The 16,243-nt window shown below is 37.5% G+C and overlaps 3 protein-coding genes across 6 annotated transcripts; 1 reads left to right on the top strand and 2 right to left on the bottom strand.

The window, feature by feature from the left end:
- The first annotated feature begins 404 nt into the window (after nucleotides 1–404).
- On the top strand, nucleotides 405–9,191 carry rilpl1 (Rab interacting lysosomal protein-like 1). 3 transcript variants are annotated; one of them, XM_056736431.1, is made up of 9 exons: nucleotides 405–899; nucleotides 2,230–2,374; nucleotides 3,515–3,633; nucleotides 3,728–3,973; nucleotides 4,981–5,151; nucleotides 5,858–6,012; nucleotides 6,370–6,474; nucleotides 7,668–7,755; nucleotides 8,299–8,439. In XM_056736431.1, exons 1-9 carry the CDS (start codon nucleotides 612–614, stop codon nucleotides 8,302–8,304), a joined length of 1,323 nt encoding a protein of 440 aa, XP_056592409.1. In that variant the 5' UTR covers nucleotides 405–611; the 3' UTR covers nucleotides 8,305–8,439. The 3 variants fall into 3 exon arrangements, with proteins under 3 accessions (XP_056592409.1, XP_056592408.1, XP_056592410.1); XM_056736430.1 differs by lacking the exon at nucleotides 7,668–7,755 and having other exon boundaries at nucleotides 8,299–9,191; XM_056736432.1 differs by lacking the exons at nucleotides 4,981–5,151; nucleotides 7,668–7,755 and having other exon boundaries at nucleotides 8,299–9,191.
- On the bottom strand, nucleotides 9,167–12,007 carry snrnp35 (small nuclear ribonucleoprotein 35 (U11/U12)). Of its 2 annotated transcripts, XM_056736434.1 has the most exons (3): nucleotides 11,972–12,007; nucleotides 11,343–11,458; nucleotides 9,167–10,136 (listed from the first exon to the last, which is right to left on the bottom strand). In XM_056736434.1, exons 1-3 carry the CDS (start codon nucleotides 11,973–11,975, stop codon nucleotides 9,393–9,395), a joined length of 864 nt encoding a protein of 287 aa, XP_056592412.1. In that variant the 5' UTR covers nucleotides 11,976–12,007; the 3' UTR covers nucleotides 9,167–9,392. The 2 variants fall into 2 exon arrangements, with proteins under 2 accessions (XP_056592412.1, XP_056592413.1); XM_056736435.1 differs by lacking the exons at nucleotides 11,343–11,458; nucleotides 11,972–12,007 and adding an exon at nucleotides 10,965–11,309.
- A 17-nt stretch (nucleotides 12,008–12,024) lies between these two features.
- kmt5aa (lysine methyltransferase 5Aa) lies at nucleotides 12,025–15,687 on the bottom strand. The gene is made up of 7 exons (XM_056736433.1): nucleotides 15,423–15,687; nucleotides 14,439–14,595; nucleotides 14,145–14,355; nucleotides 13,393–13,480; nucleotides 13,243–13,302; nucleotides 12,970–13,160; nucleotides 12,025–12,858 (listed from the first exon to the last, which is right to left on the bottom strand). Exons 1-7 carry the CDS (start codon nucleotides 15,429–15,431, stop codon nucleotides 12,648–12,650), a joined length of 927 nt encoding a protein of 308 aa, XP_056592411.1. The 5' UTR covers nucleotides 15,432–15,687; the 3' UTR covers nucleotides 12,025–12,647.
- Nucleotides 15,688–16,243: the final 556 nt, after the last annotated feature.

Genomic DNA, 16,243 nt, shown 5'->3' on the forward strand with positions numbered 1-16,243 from the left:
ACCGTGAGTTCAGTCAGAATTACAATAAAATGAATAAATATATATACACACATATATATGCATATTACAGTTAAAATTACAGTTATTATTATATTCATTTAATACGAAGTTTGGGAAATAATGACATATATTAAATAATAACGTTGCATTCTTTCCTTTTAATCATAATATTATTAAAATTTTAAAGTTAAAAGTGGGGCCAGTATTATCCATTATGAACCTAGTAAAAACCTTCAGCCAATGTGTATCAAAAATTATGTTAAATATCCCATATTTAATTTAACAATAAATTAATTTACTCTATAGTACATGTGTGTTTTTGAAATGTCTTAAAGTTATTTCCTACAAACACTCATGTGATGCATCTGTCACCGTTCCTGACATGCGCAGTACATCAAGCGCTCCAGAGGAATAAATAAGGGCAGAGGAAACCGAACCGCGATGGGACAACTCTTATCTCGGTCCAATTCGACCTCAAAACACCCCCGAAATGACTTTTAGCCTCGAAGGAGTGACAATAGCAGGTTTTACAGGTCACTGTTGATCTAAAAGGACCCTCGTAGAGAGACTGAGAAAGTTTAGAAGCGACGGGACGAGCCCGAGTGTCGGTCATGGAAGATTTCGGTTCGTCGCTGGAGAAGAACGTGGCGGATCTGACGGTGATGGACGTGTATGACATCGCCGCTGTGGTGGGTCAAGAGTTCGAGCGCATTATCGATCAGTACGGCTGCGAGGCTCTGGCTCGACTCATGCCAAAAGTCGTCCGGGTTCTGGAGATCCTGGAGGTTCTGGTGAGCCGGAACAGCATCAGTCCGGAGACCGAAGAGCTGCGGCTCGAGCTGGACAGACTGCGGATCGAGCGGATGGAGCGTCAGGAGAAAGAGAGGAAACATAAAAAGGTGCTTGTTTCATGTCAACGATAACAATTAAGTAGGTTTAAATGTCTTAAGTTGCTTGTACAAAGCGCCGGGTGAATGTTTGTCTGTGTTTCTGCACGGATGACGTCAGAGGGGAAGTTGTTACATTGTTTCCAGTGATGATGTTAATATGTAAATATCAAAGACATTGACAAACACTGACGAAATAAATGAGAACATTCAAAAACCTGAAGAGAATAAATCCTTTATACAAGACTACGGTCAGGACACAACCTTTTATTTCTGGTTAATCATTTCCATACAGATCATATCGTGTTTATATGTGAGGTGGGATTTCAAAATCAGTTTTATGTGTTGAGAACACACAGGAATATTACTAGGGTTTGACCTAAAATGAGTGGCTTGATATTACAGAGGATATATTAACAACGGGAAAGGTTATAGATCGTCTTTATCTCCATTATATGGCTCATATATATATACAAGGACAATAAAGTCAGGAATAAAAAGGGATGATGGATTTAAAATAGATCAACTAACAGGCTTGGTGTTTCCTTAAATTATTATATTATTCATATTTGTTTCATCTTGATGGTTTACACAATCTCACTTTCGTGTGCCTTAGATGTAAACGTATATATGTTAAAATGAGGAAATGTTTGACCTTTTGTTCATGTAAAAGACAAAACAATATGTAAAAAAATGCAGATAAAAGTAGGCATAGAAAATGTAATATCTGTACTAATAAATTGTTAAAAATGTTAAGAAATAATAATCGATGGAAGTTGATAGGGCAGTTATGTTTTTGGAGGAGACTGGTGTTTTCTTGGGAATTTAAGAGGAGATCAATAAAGCCATGTTTTTTACACACTCTGTTTTTACATCCTCTGTAACCTGCCCCCAAAAAAATAAATGTCAAACTTTCTGCCTGGAAAGAACCACAAGAACCACAATATGAGCAGAACCAAAGCTCACAGAGTTGATGTCCATCAGTGCTGATATATCCCTTAAAAAAACAGACCCAGTGATGATGACATCAGTCATGTTGTGCTTTGATATTTACTGTTTGGCTGAATTATTGCCATTACTTGTTTTTCTTGTTTTGTTCAGTGTCATGCTATTCCACATCAAGAATGACATTTTGAGTATCAATGTGCAAGAAGGACATTTTATTTCTGTATATTTCCTCTGGCTGGTGGCAGAAGAGTTTGTCCTTCTGAGTGTGTGTAAATACAGTATGTGTCTGCTTTGTTCAGAATCGCTTCTTTGTCAGATGTTCAGCGGTTGAATTCGCACTCATGGATATTTTATGAGCTGCTTCTGAAGCGTGTGCGTGTGTGTTTGGGATCAGGAGCTGGAGTTGGTGGAGGACGTTTGGAGAGGTGAAGCGCAGGATTTGTTGTCTCAGATCTCTCAGCTGCAGGAGGAAAACAAGGCGCTGCTCAACAACCTGTCCATCAAAGAGATGACGGAGGAGGATATACAGAAACAGGAAGGTAGTATTCAAACTCACGCTTTGAATAAAGAAACCTTGTGTCTGAGGTTTTGATTTCGTTTAGTGCCATGTCGTATGTTACCATTGCATTCTTGACACAGACTGTTTACCCAGCATTCCTCTACGGGAGACAAAGTAAACCCATATGATTACACTCTGGAATTTGCGCGCATTCTTTCAGCAGTTTAGAAACGGACACAAACGTTACACAAAGTTTTTTTTTTGCGTGCGAGTGAAGACGGGTCAATTTGTATTACTACACGAAAGACACAGAGACTCTTCAGTTCCTCTGACACGCTCACGTGCCAGATCCACATCCTTCAGAACAGACCATCCTCAGTCCTCTCTGAACCTGCTGGATGAGACTCACCAGAGCAGCTGTCAACACAACACACACTTTCATTAATGATCCAAAAAATACACAGAGCTCTTCAAAATATAGTGCCCGAAACGAATTATTTTAGACTTGGACTCGAACCTGTTTAGACTCGGTCTAGACTAGTCCTGGTCTTGGACTTGATTTGGAATCGACTAAGGTGGACTTGACAACAGCCCTACTCAGTCTCATATGTGTCTCAGATGTTTCTCTTGAGAAAAAGAGTCAGAAAATGTCTCCGTCATTAGAGTTTAAGAAGAGATGTCAACGATGTCTCAAACTGAGCTGCAATCCAAAGGAAATAATATTGAAGATCTCAATATGAACATTTCTCATGAAATCCAGATTATTTGTTATTTACAATCTACATTCATTTACATACTCGTCATGTGTTTCAACAATTACACGCTCGTTTGTTTTTGTTATTTCTCCCCAACTATTTTTGGAAGCCATCCTCTGGTTAAAGAGCTGAAGATGTATTTACTCAGATTATTCTGTTGGGTTTGTGGGTGTGTTAAGCAAGTCATGATATTTTTAGGCCAGTGACAGACGTTAAGTGTGTCAGACGCTCTGCACTATTTTAAGAGCAGTTACATGCCCAGTTATTCTCTCTCTATATCTCCGTTTACACCAACACAAGCGAATCAAATCTCACCCTCAAATTTACACACAATAAAGTGAAGTCATGTCACAATCTCATCTGTTTTTAAATGAATGAGGCTTGGATTTTGATATTGCATGGTGGTTTTTCTTTCATGACGGCAGGAATGACGGAGAGGGAGCGACAGGTGATGAAGAAACTGAAGGAAGTCGTTGATAAACAGAGAGATGAGATCCGAGCCAAAGATCGAGAGCTGACGCTCAAGAACGAGGACGTTGAAGCAGTAAGACTCTATTTTCCCTGCATGGGTCTAAAAAATAACGCCATAACATGATGTCCTGTGTTTTATTTTATGTTTCAACATTATCGTCTTTCAGCTCCAGCAGCAGTTGAATCGTTTGATGAAGATCAATCATGACCTGAGGCATAAGATCACAGTGGTTGAGGCTCAGGGTAAAGGTCTGATCGAACAGAAGGTGGAGCTGGAGGCGTCTGCCCAGTCACGACAGCAGGAACTGAGTAGCCTGCGACAGGAAGTGACGCGTCTTAAAGAACGACTGAAGGAGCAGGGAAAGAGCAGCGCTGAGACTGAAGAATCTGCAGGACCTCCGTCACCTGCACAGGTACATATGAATGTAGAAATGCCAATGACAAAGTATGTCACATTTAAGTCTGTTATATTATTAGAATGGATGGATGAGTCCAAGTCTGGTAATATGTAGAGATGACACAACAGGAAATGTACCAAATTCTTTTTGTCATTATAATTTAGAATGAAATCTGCATTTTAAAGGCTTAAAACAAAGTCAGTAGTCAGTCAAAGTCAGTTTGTGCATCAGAAGTAAAAAAATGACTTCTAGATATAATTTCCAACAGCTTTTTTTTGACAAACCATAACCATAGATCAATAATTATTACAAAACCATTTCTTCATTTTCAAATCCACATCATTTTGAGTATTTATGAGAAACAGAGATTCAGGGGTATGAAGCATCTCCTGGAAAACTATCATGATCTTCTCAGTTGTTTTGGGGATTAAAGATATTCTTAAAAGTTTTATAAAGTGTAGTTTTTTCTCATACAAAATAATAAATTATTTACACAATGTGTTACATTTATTGACCTCTGTTGACTCTTGATATGCATTTGTCATGGTTTCTGTTTGTTTGTAAAGCTGTGAGCTTAAGTTTCAGTCATTTATATCTCCCAACATGAATACAGGAAGTAAATGTGATGTTAAGTTTCAGGATTGTTCACATGTTGATGTTTGAATGTCACCCCACTGAGTCACGGAGGGAAACTTGGAAGAGATCAACAGGCTGCTTCTGTATCAACTCTCGAAACCAAGAAAATGACAAAGGATCTCATGGCGTGGGTTATAGGACACAGAGTTGTGTTAAACGGATACTTCACCCAAAAATGAAAATTGTGTCATTATTTGCTCGCATTCGAGTTTTCCAAATCTGTATCAATTTCATTGTTCTGATGAACACAGAGAAAGATATTTGGAAGAATGCTTATAACAGACAGATTTTGCCCCCCATGACTCCCATAGTACTCCCTCATTTTTTGGTGAAGTATCTCTTCAAGCTGTGGTTCCAGTTTGCTTTTCACATGTTTGTTAATGCAGTCGGATAAAGCGCCTGCCATCTGGGGTCAGGATTTAGCTTCTGAGCTCCTCGCTGAGGGCATGAAGATAGAAGAAGGTCCTCTTCATTTCCCCCCTTTCACAGGGGCGGATCGGCCACGTAGAAATGAAAGTGAGGAAGATGGAGATAATGAAGACACAGTGTTTTTCTGGGTAACCCGTCAGAGGCGGATTCTAAAGATAGCATGGAGTGTAAACTAATATGGCGACCCATATCTGAGTTTGTGTTTGCACGACTCACACAAGGGGATGACCACCCCCTTTATAGTGTGCTTCCATCATACAGCAGATTATATGTGTACTGAGCAAACAACTATAATATACAAGTCTTGAAGTCTCAGGGCACATCAAGTGTGCCATTTTGGGATACGGCCTGCATGGTTATTTTTACTAACTCGGTGTGTAGGTTTGTACTGTACACACACACCTCGTGATTGAATTGAATGTTGACTTCAGAGCTTCAGAACACTGTAAAATGAAAAACATCAATCACGTGTGTCATCTTAAAGATTACAATGTAAAACGCACTTAAGCAATAAAACAAAACTCGCATGACCAAAGTGGATGTTTGATAGAACCTATGAAATGATTTTATTTGATGACCCTTTGGTCCTTAAAGGGATAGTTCACACAAAAATAAAAATTCATCCTCATTATAAGACTGTATGAGTTTTCGGAATTTTGGGCTGAACTGAACCTTTAAGAGCTTGTTTGTTGTAAATGAATGTGATGTGATAGTGTGATGTTATTTTTTATTAAGTGAAGTTGCTCTGATAATGTTCGAGTTGTTTTGGATGCACGAGCAGGTGACTTCTATTCTAGTGTAACTGTGACTGTAAGTGTTTCTCTTTTCCACCAGGAGGCGCTGTGTGATGACGACGCAACTCTTATTGACCTAAAAGACCCAAACCGACCCAGATTTACCCTACAGGAGCTGCGGGACGTCCTGCATGAGAGAAATGAGCTGAAAGCTAAAGTCTTTATGTTACAAGAGGAAATGGCGTATTATAGAAGGTCCGCTCACTTTATATCATATGGGGCCGGTTTCCGGGACAAGGATTAGTTTAAACCAGGACTAGGCCTTAGTTAAATTAGGATATTTAAGTCAATTTAAAAAACAAACTTTACAAAGAAAACGTTACTGGTGTGCATCTTGAGACAACACAATCACACGGAGATATTTTAAGACACCTCTTACGTTAAAGTTAGTCTGGGACTAGGTTTAAGCCCTGTTCGGGAAACCAGCTCAAATAATGTTTTTTTATTATTCATTTATATATTTTCTGAAAAGAAGAATTTTCTCTATCAACATTTTGTTTAAAAAGCCTAGAATTTAATTTTAGGTAACTGTCAGTATTTTGTTTGTTACAGTGAAGAACAGGAGGAGGAAACAGGACTGCCCCTGCCGGACCCCTCACTGACTCTCCGGTCGAACTCTCGCTCTAACTTCCAGCCGGAGTCAGGCATTAAACGACTGTACGTACTGATCAAACACACAATCACACGCACACCAGCCAAATTTAGAATGAGAGAATGTTGTGTTGTGTGTGTATGTTAAGATTAAGATCAGTAGTTCTCAAATTTGTGTAACTCAAACTCTTTTGTAGGAATTATGACACGAAACAAACTTTAATTAACAATAAAGTAAATTATTCAATATTGGTCTTGCACATGCAGATTTTATGAGATAAAATGACACGTGCTGCCTTTTGTGTCACATGAACCGTTTTGTTACTAAAATCTTAATGCATGGTCATCATTAATTCTGTACCATCAGAAACTAAAGAATCTAGTGGTGGGCAATCACCAAATGAAACCTAATAATCCGGTTTACTGGTCTGAACTGGTTTAATCTGGTCAGTCTGAAGAGGTCATAAAGCTGTTGATCTGTCTTTATAGATGGTTTCATCTTAATAACATAAAGGTTACTGCGCTCTTTTGTGACCCCAACTGAACTTCCGGTACACATTTACAGACAAATAGAGTGCCTGTAGATTATTTCAGATAACAATCAAATAATCGAGAAGAACCGTTACTTGGCTAAACTTGTCTCTCCAATATTTTGAATTTAGACTGCAATACCAAGCTCAACCGCTAGATGTCAATGTACCATAGGGTTTGTTTAAATGCAACCAAACTATAGGACCCAAATTGTGTATTTAATAAAATGAGCCTATAACAAAATTCAACAAATCGTTATTAAATACAATTATTATACAGTAAAATAAAAGTTAATATTAACATAAATTAAATATAATTATTAGACACTAGCCAAACACAAACAAGAAGTTAACTGGGGTCATGCGCCCGCGTGTCCAATTAAACGGTCTATAAAACAGTTAAAGGCATAGGACACCTTAAAATGAAAATTCTGTCATTATTTATTTATTTTCAAGATGTTCCAAACCTGTATAAATGTTGAATACTTAAGAAGATATTTAAAGAATGTTTAAAACAAAACCGTTCTAAGCATTTTCCTCATTTGGTGGCCAATAGTGTCCTACAACTGTAGGGATTACAAACATTCTTCCAAGTATCTTTCTTTGTATTCAGCAGAACAATAAAATTGATGCCGTTTGGGAGTTTTCTATCCCTTTAACTGCGGGTGATTTCATTCTTTAGTTCGTGTGTTTTTTTTGCTCATGCGTATCCGTGTCTCTTTGTAACAGGATCTTCACAGCCATTATGCCGATGGTGGCGGCTGGGTTGATTCCAGATGACCCCACTTTACAGCCAATCAGACGACTTATTTCCCTTGTACGACCTTTTGGTGGTTCAGCGTGACCTTTGCTGTTTAACACCCTTGACCTGCCCTGCATGGGATGTAGCTGCATGACCCCCCCCCTTACATCTCACTCCTCCCTCATTAAGAGCTCATTCTGATTGGCTGATTTTGGGGTTATCTGTGTGACCAATCAGCTGGAGAATCGTTAGAATCAGCCAGTCAGAATCGAACAGTCACTAACACGCGTGCTGTACTGTACTGTAGCCAGTCAGATAACAAACTGAATGAGTGCTGAACACATGCACAGAGAGACTGATCGTGAATATGACTAGAAAAAGGCTTCATTTTTTATTTTGTAAAGTGTTTTCTAATCGAATCTGACCTGGATGTTTTTTTAATTCCCCTGGTGGCAGGTGCCATACCACACCTTCAAAATAATAATATAAAACGTGTAATTTAGGAAGTAATGTATGGCTTGAGTTATGCACAGTTGCATATGACATTAATAGTTTGGATTATTAATGATGCGAAAATGCTTCAAACAACATCACATGTTCCGTCTCTTGCGTTCACAGGTTTAGCTTCTTTTCCCGAGATAAAAGCCGAGGCTCACAGAGGAGGACGGGGCAGATGGACGGAGGGTTCGGGTCGTGGACGGGGAAAGAAGACGTGTACACAGAACAGGCTCAAGAAGCATTACAGCACATGTAACAAACCCACATGCTTCAATAATGCCTAACCTGCGTCATGTGAGCGTGTGTGACGAGACTGAAGAGTTACTGACCCAAAGATACTGTAAGAGCGTTTATGTGCCTATTTTGTCATAGTGAAGACATTTTATTGGCATTGCATTGCTGAGTTACTGTTAGTAAAGGATCCATTTTGGACAGAAGATGCCTTTAGTAGATCAAATAAATATCTTTTTTAATTCAAATTGAATTATAAATCATGGAAAGATACCGTGAATATGTTTGTGCCTAAAGAAACAGTTTTTAATTATGGTGCCCACGTCGGAGAATAGAATGTGGCAATATATGTTAAATCATATTTAAAAGGTTAAAATTGCACAAAGTTTTTTAAAATTTTAAGGCATATTTAGGTGTCTGCACTGAATGAATGCAGAACGATATGAATAATTCACGGTTTATTACTGGCTTCTGGTTGAAGTGTAAGTCACATGGTCCTGTCATTCACCAGCTCTTTTGCATTGCTTGAACGGGGCTTTCTCTGGCAATAACAGAAGTGTGTAAGTGTGAAAAAGCATGAAGTTTATCAAACTGTGGTTTAAAGACAGCTAGAAACTCATGCCTGTGGTCTCTTATTTCAAACGTTGAGCTAAATACAACTCAACATGAGAAAACTGTACTAGATTAAAAGAAAAGAGAAACATCCAACTGGATGAAATGGATTGTTATGAAGGATTATGCACATTAACTCATCTCATTGTGTATTAAAATATTTTATATCATGAATTGTCATGTCAAGTCCTTGAGATTGAATGATCACCAGAGAACTGATACAATGGGTCTTTAGTACATATTTAATTGTCCAATGAAAATTCAGCAACAACATAACAGTCATGTGAAAACGTTGAAAAGAAATCCTTTAATCTGAATTCAACCCAGAACCAAGACCAAACAAAGTCTTGAACGTGAAGATGTAAAAGTATTTATTCATAATCTCTGTGTGCGTCTCTGCGTCGTCTATCTTCCCTTCTGTTGGAATCTCTCTCTCTGCTTCTGTCCCTCTGACGTTTGTGATCTCTTTTGTCTTTGTGGTAGCCTCTATCATCCCCTCGTTCCCTTTCCCGCCACCGTCCGTGTTCCCTGTCCTGTTCCTGGACAGCATCTCTCGCGCTGGCTCCTTCCCACCGATCCGCTGATCTGTTCTGTGGCATCATAGAAGTCAAATTGATGGGCTTCCGGAAGGGTCTGTCCCTGCCTCCGAATCTCAGCTGACCGGACTCCTTCTGACCACCATGTCCCCCTCCGAATCGCCGCGGGATCCATCCCTGCAACGTGCGCTCCAGCTCAAAGTCCACAAAGAGCTCGTACTGATCAACCACCAGTTTGTTTGCATCTCTCCAGGCTCTCTTCACCGAACGTTCCTCCTTGTATTCTACGAAAGCGTAGCGTTTGGAGAAACCTGTCACAATGTCCCGGACCAGCCGTACCCTGCGGACGTCTCCGAACTTTGAGAAGACTTCCTGGAGCTTTTCCTCGCTGGTTTGGGGATTCAGACGTGCCACGAACAGAGTGAGGTGAGGGTCACCAGTTACACCCTTGTTAGGTCGGTAGCGGGACAGCATGGCCCTCCAGACTGCTTTATCATGGGGTTCAACATCTGTGCCATCTATGCTGCCCGCTTTGAGGGGGTCGTAAACCTTCGCCACAGGATTCCACTCGCACATCATCTGATGGAGAATAAAGTCATGGTAAGAAAATGTAGAAACTGTTTCTAAGATCACACAATCTGGCTTTTAAAGATTATAGCTAGCCTAGTGGAGTCCAAAAGTGTGAAAATGTCAGAAGAAATAAATGTGTTCTAGAATTAGGGTAAAAACGTATTATACAACATCATTCTTTCATTCAAATTCTAAGACTGTTTATTGTTAAAATTGACAGGAACAAATCAGAACCACATACTGTATTATGCTGTATTTTAATAAAAGAATGATTACACTTTGGTCAAGTATACTACAGTATTCTATATGAATAATAATATACTCTTTTATCTGCTATGGTAAGGTTCATACACACTATAGTATCTAGGAATTTCACTATAGTTTGAGTTTACTATAGTAAATACTTAAAGGGATCCTTCACCCAAAATTCTTAAAATTCTGTCACCTTCGAGTTCAAAATCTGTATAAATTCTGATGAACACAGAGAGAAATTTGAAAGAATGCTTATAATCAGACAGATATTGCCCCCCATTGACTAACACAGTAGGATAAAATACAATGTTCGTCAAGAGTCCCTTTCTTCTGTCCTAGATTCTTCAAAATACCTTCTTTTGGTGTTCAACAGAACAAACAAAAAAAGATAAAGTATTGTTCCTACTATGGGAGTCAACGGGGGGCAAAAGTAGGTCTGGTTATAAGCATTCTTCTAAATATCATTATCTGTGTTCTTCAGAAAAAAGACATTTATTCAGATTTGGAACAACTCGAATGTGAGTAAATGACAGAATTTAAATTTTTGGGTGAAGTATCCCTTTAAGTACACAGCGGCATTCTTACATGTAGGGACTGAAGGACCACGTTGTGTAACATCATTTTTTGAGAACAGTTTAAAAACATTTATCTATAAGAAATAATCCAGTATTACAAGACTAACGTTACAACATGCTCCTTTAAACTACTTATAATCTCTTTTTCAAATTTACCAAAGCTATGTTAAAGCTAATAAGTAATTACATGCAGTCGACACACAGCATTAAAGAAATTTACAAAACCAGCTGATGTTCTTTCACGTGAGAATATAATACTGGTCTATAAAATACAACGTTTAACGCATCATTTATTTAAATTCCCTTTGGACTCAAGAATGATTACGCAACAACAGATTAACCTGTACGTTACGGTATATAAAAATAAATATGAGACGTCAAAACAAACCTTCCGTGCGTCGTTCAAAACGTTCCGTGTGGAAACGTCGACCGTGTTTTTCTTTACTCCCCACAGAAGCGGAAATGACGTAGTTGAGCATCCCTCGCTAACCTTGGTTTGTTCGTCTTGTGTTGTTTTTTGAAAGTAAGGAAATAATATGAATTAAACAGGGTTTTAAATATAAAGACCTTTATAACGAACTAAAAACTTATGCTTTAAAAGCATTTTAAATATTTATATATATATATATATATAACATTAAAAAACATGCATGAAAACAAAATGCAAAAGCTGTGCACAATAAGGCCAAAATATGCACAAATTTAGCATTTCATAAAATACTACTAGTTGTATGAATAAGACACAAGATTAAAAGTAATGAGGGTTTATCTTCAAGAATTTATAGTGACTTTTTATATTTTATGCCGAGAAATGCACCCCTGTCGGGTTATGCACCCCCTTCAATAACACTGCTATACGATTTGCTAATTCTAACCCCACACCTAATCCTAAACCTAACCATTGTGGGTAGGTGGCGTCTATAATTTGTCCATGTAATACCTCTTTTTCTTGTGGGAGTGAATAAAACAGAAAAATCTAAACTAACCAAAACAAGTAATGATAAATAATAAATTCACCCATAAATCAGTCCATCTGGCATAGTTCAAGATAACACAACGGAAGCAAAACACTGCATAAAATCGTTTATTTAAACAATGCATCTACCATCTCATACAGATTGACTGAAACTCTCATGTGGAGCTTTTGGTCGTGGACACTCAGTTTGTGTATAACAGATACAGCTTTGTTCAGGTTTATTACATGACACACAGCATAGTACAACGGTAACATTTCAAATAATATCAAAATTTGGTTTCACGTTCCAGTTTTCTGAACCTTTTAAAATGTTGCTCTGTTTAGCATCACTGGCTTTCTGCTTCAAACATAAACGTTTGGGCATTATAAATAATTATTGCTAAGCCTCTAACTACCATACATTAGATTAAGAAAACTCTTTATAAAAATGCAGAAAGTTGGACTATAACTGCATGCTTTGGAAGCACTGATCTACCAATATATAAAATATACAAAAAGAAATGTGCCGAAACTAGCATGTCATCGAGCAGGATAAATATCTTAAAAGTAGGACACGTTGAATATGTACCGCAATCTAACGCGTTTGACATGTGAGTCACTGCATGACATACCCACACACTTAACTATCCCATAACATTCTCTGATTACTAAGGCAATAATTACATTTAAAAACTGTCTAGTTAAGAAACAAGGTGATTTTTTCCTCCTCCGAATACATTACTGTTTAAGCCAGGGGTGAGCTTCTAAAGAGGCTTTACTTCGGTCACCATAGTCGTAAAGAAGTTCCTCTTCTTCCTGGATATCTCTGGAGGCCACGAGGATGAGGTGAGGTATTCCATTGATGTCGTGGAGTTTGGTCTGACAGTTACCGTTTTTACTGTGGTTGATCAGCCTTCCCAGACGGTCAGACTCTTTAGTAGCATCCACACTGTTCCAATATAAAAAAGGATTTCAGAAAAACAACATGCGAAATAAAAATGCAATAGCATAAAACAAGACGCAAGATAAAAAGGAATGAGGGCGTGGTGCTTGAACGTACCAATATGTTTTGCTGAGATATTGGAAGTAATACATGTAGCAGCCGGTGGTTGGATCTTGTGCGTAAAAAGCCTCCCGTTTTTTGGCATCTGTAATCTGCAGTAGATCTCCATAGTATTCCACAACGTACTGCCCTTTCTGAAACCTCTGGGTGGCGAAAACCCCTCTGCCCTTTCCTTCAATGTACCTGACCTGTAAAGAGTAACGTGCAGATCTCGGGTCAGTCGACAGATCACAATCTAACACTCGCCCAAGATCTTTTTGCCAGAATTACCATCATTCCGTTCTCGATTCCGTTTGTAATTAACGTGTCTATGTGCCGCTTCTCTTCACACTGTTGAAATTAAAAAAACCTATGATTCAAACAAACACACAAACACTTGAATCTTTGGTCCATCTGCTTTAAAAAACATCTCTGCATTACCTTCAGTTCACTTTTGCTTTTTCTTGAGCTTCTTCTGATGGGAAAATAATCTGTAACCTTACGGTTTTGGGGGCTCTTGGTCTCGGCACTGGAGAATAAAATGATATTTGTAATAATAATAAAATATTTCGATGTTACGACTAATGTGCAAATATATATTTCTATGTTTTAAAGTTCTCACTAGGCACCAATATAAAATACACAATTTTGAAAACGTTTCTGTTCATCGAAATCCAACCAAATGTTGACCTAAAAGGTATTTGAAAAACAAACTAAATTTAAAATGTTGCCTTAAAAATAAACTGAAATAACTTTAAAGCACTAAACTAAACAAAAACTACCATAAAAATGAATTAATCATGTAAAACAACACATTTCTATTTATAAAAAGACAAAAGCATTTAGCCCAAATTGCTAGATCTAGAACTAAAATTAACATCAAAACGAAAAAGCTAAAAATAAAAGCTAATTTTAAATGCTAATAAACTCAAATCAAAACAAAAAAAAACCATGCCATGCACAACTGTAAATAACATCTTATGTATATTTCTAAATTTTTATGTTTTTTATATTTAGAGCATTTTGGGATTGTACTCAGAGTCCTAAAACCACAACATATTTTCAGTGTAAACACAATAGATATTCAAGTAAAACATTCTAAACTTATCTGACATGCACTGATTAATTCCAACTTTAATGCAGGGCTTTAAACTTTCTAAAAACTAAAAAAACAATTCTCCACTTTGACTCACTTTCTCTTTGTGAATTTCTTGACTTTCATTTTGCGAGCGGTTCTTTTCCTCTGGTCAGGACGGGTGACGTCACCGTTGGAGTGGATGTAAGATGCTGTACAGTGTATCTGGTGTGTCTGTTCCTCGGCTCGGTGTACAGAATGCTGCAGATCTTCACTCACAGTCATGTTTGGGAGGATGAACTCACCATTTACAGTACTGGGTCTCCTGGCTGGATCGTACAGACAAAGTTAGACTTTTTTCATGCATAGACAGTCATTTTCTAAAATCTGATTTTCATGTGTTCACTCTTACATTCGCCATGCTTCTGTGGCTCGTTTGGCGTGCAGAAAAACCGTGAGGTTTTCCTGTCTTTGATGATTTTCACTGAGATGGTTTCATGATGTGGTGACTTCGACCTGCTGTGTTTTAAGATGTGGTGAAATGGCGTGTGGCCGTTGCATATGACGTCCTGCAAAACAGCAAGTTATACTAATGAGTCACATATTCTGCTGTCATCTATAGAGCATGACGTTCATCTTCAAGTCAAGTTTTCAAATATACAAAAATGAAATACTGTAAACACCGATGACACTATGCAAGAAGCCAAAAGTGAGGACATATATCTACAAGAATAGATAGAATTTCTAAAAAATGAAATGACCTCTCGGGTTCAATTAAACCACCAAAACATGGAACTAAACTTGGTAAATAATTGACAAATTATTTCGCAAAAAAAGTGCATCAAGAAACATGACTTTTACTGAAAAATACATAGATTTGAATAAAACACATAAACAGTTGATATAAAAAATGATATAATATATATTTATAAATATTTATATTTACTCATTTTTCGAAATTATGAATTACAAATAATACTTCATTCTTCATTATGTCTTACTTCTCAAACGATATAAAATGTTACATATGTAACTTCATCATGATGTTATTGATAGTGTATGAACACGCCCACATGTCTGGGCCTTTAAACTACAACTATTGTTCTTTCATCTGCTATTAAACACTGAACCATCATCTATATGATTAACATCCTACATACATACATACATACATACATACATACATACATACATACACAATACCAGCTCGATTGCATAAAATACCAGCAACTCCATAAACAGGAAACAAACGAGCAAGTGGAGTTAATGTGTTTTGAATGGGAGAGTTCGAGGATGAGCCCGGCAAACAAAGCCAGAAAACACAAGCTAATGTCAATCTACAGTCAAACATAATGAAAGTGATCCGAATAAAGGCCAAATGAATGATGTAACATACCCCGTTCATTTCAGCCCCGTTTCCCTTCGAGCCTTATTGTTTCCAGCGATGGTTCAGTCCAGTCTAGTGTTTTTTCTTCTACACTTCTGTCCTTCCGCACGACGTGAAAATGAAACATTCACAGCAGCTCACCGTTCACGGAGGAGAAAATAAACATTCAACTTTCGAGCCGTCTCTAATAAAGCCCCTCCACCCGAGCTAGTTGTTCAGTTTCACGCCGCCATGTTCGGACTTTTATCTCATTCACAGGAAGAGACCATGTGAGCATTTAAATAACCAATAATGTTTGAAAGTTGTGTTTGAATCCACCGGAAGAGGGAGCTGTTACGCGCACGCTTCCTCCGAGCCTTCATTCTCAAAGACCAATGTCTTCTGTCTTTTATTGTCAGTCACAATCTTATCTATAAACAATTGTGACGAAGTACCTATCAATGCATATGTGGTTATCAGTTTTTTTAACAAATATATAATATATAAAAATATATATAAAACAAAAAGAAAATATACTTGTAAATAAACTGGTTCAGATCATCATACAAATAACACTTCACTGATATTTAGTGCGTTTAGGTTTAATATATTTTTTTAATTAGAATTTATTTAATATACGGTTTCAATATATTATTATATACAAAATATATATATATATAATAAATACAATATAATACACACAACTTTTTTTAATTTGCACAAAAAAGCATATGAATTGTATGTTTTATTCTGTGTGTCATATAAGTGTCATATAGCTGTAAATAAAGCAAGTTCAATACAAAATGAAAGAAATCTAAAAATAAAACCATGAGCATCAAAGAGTTCATTTT

Source organism: Triplophysa dalaica, chromosome 22, assembly GCF_015846415.1.
Source record: "Triplophysa dalaica isolate WHDGS20190420 chromosome 22, ASM1584641v1, whole genome shotgun sequence".
NCBI classification, from domain to species: Eukaryota; Metazoa; Chordata; class Actinopteri; order Cypriniformes; family Nemacheilidae; genus Triplophysa; species Triplophysa dalaica.

Coding starts and splice junctions, on each gene's coding strand:
- rilpl1 (XM_056736430.1), top strand. CDS start 612: ATGGAAGATTTCGGTTCGTCGCTGGAGAAGAACGTGGCGGATCTGACG. Junction 900..2,229: donor AAGAGAGGAAACATAAAAAG/GTGCTTGTTTCA, acceptor GTTTGGGATCAG/GAGCTGGAGTTGGTGGAGGA. Junction 6,475..8,298: donor GAGTCAGGCATTAAACGACT/GTACGTACTGAT, acceptor TTGCGTTCACAG/GTTTAGCTTCTTTTCCCGAG.
- snrnp35 (XM_056736434.1), bottom strand. Junction 10,137..11,342: donor TTTTGAACGACGCACGGAAG/GTTTGTTTTGAC, acceptor ATTCTCCATCAG/ATGATGTGCGAGTGGAATCC.
- kmt5aa (XM_056736433.1), bottom strand. Junction 14,356..14,438: donor GCCACAGAAGCATGGCGAAT/GTAAGAGTGAAC, acceptor TGTACGATCCAG/CCAGGAGACCCAGTACTGTA. Junction 13,481..14,144: donor AAGAAATTCACAAAGAGAAA/GTGAGTCAAAGT, acceptor TTTATTCTCCAG/TGCCGAGACCAAGAGCCCCC.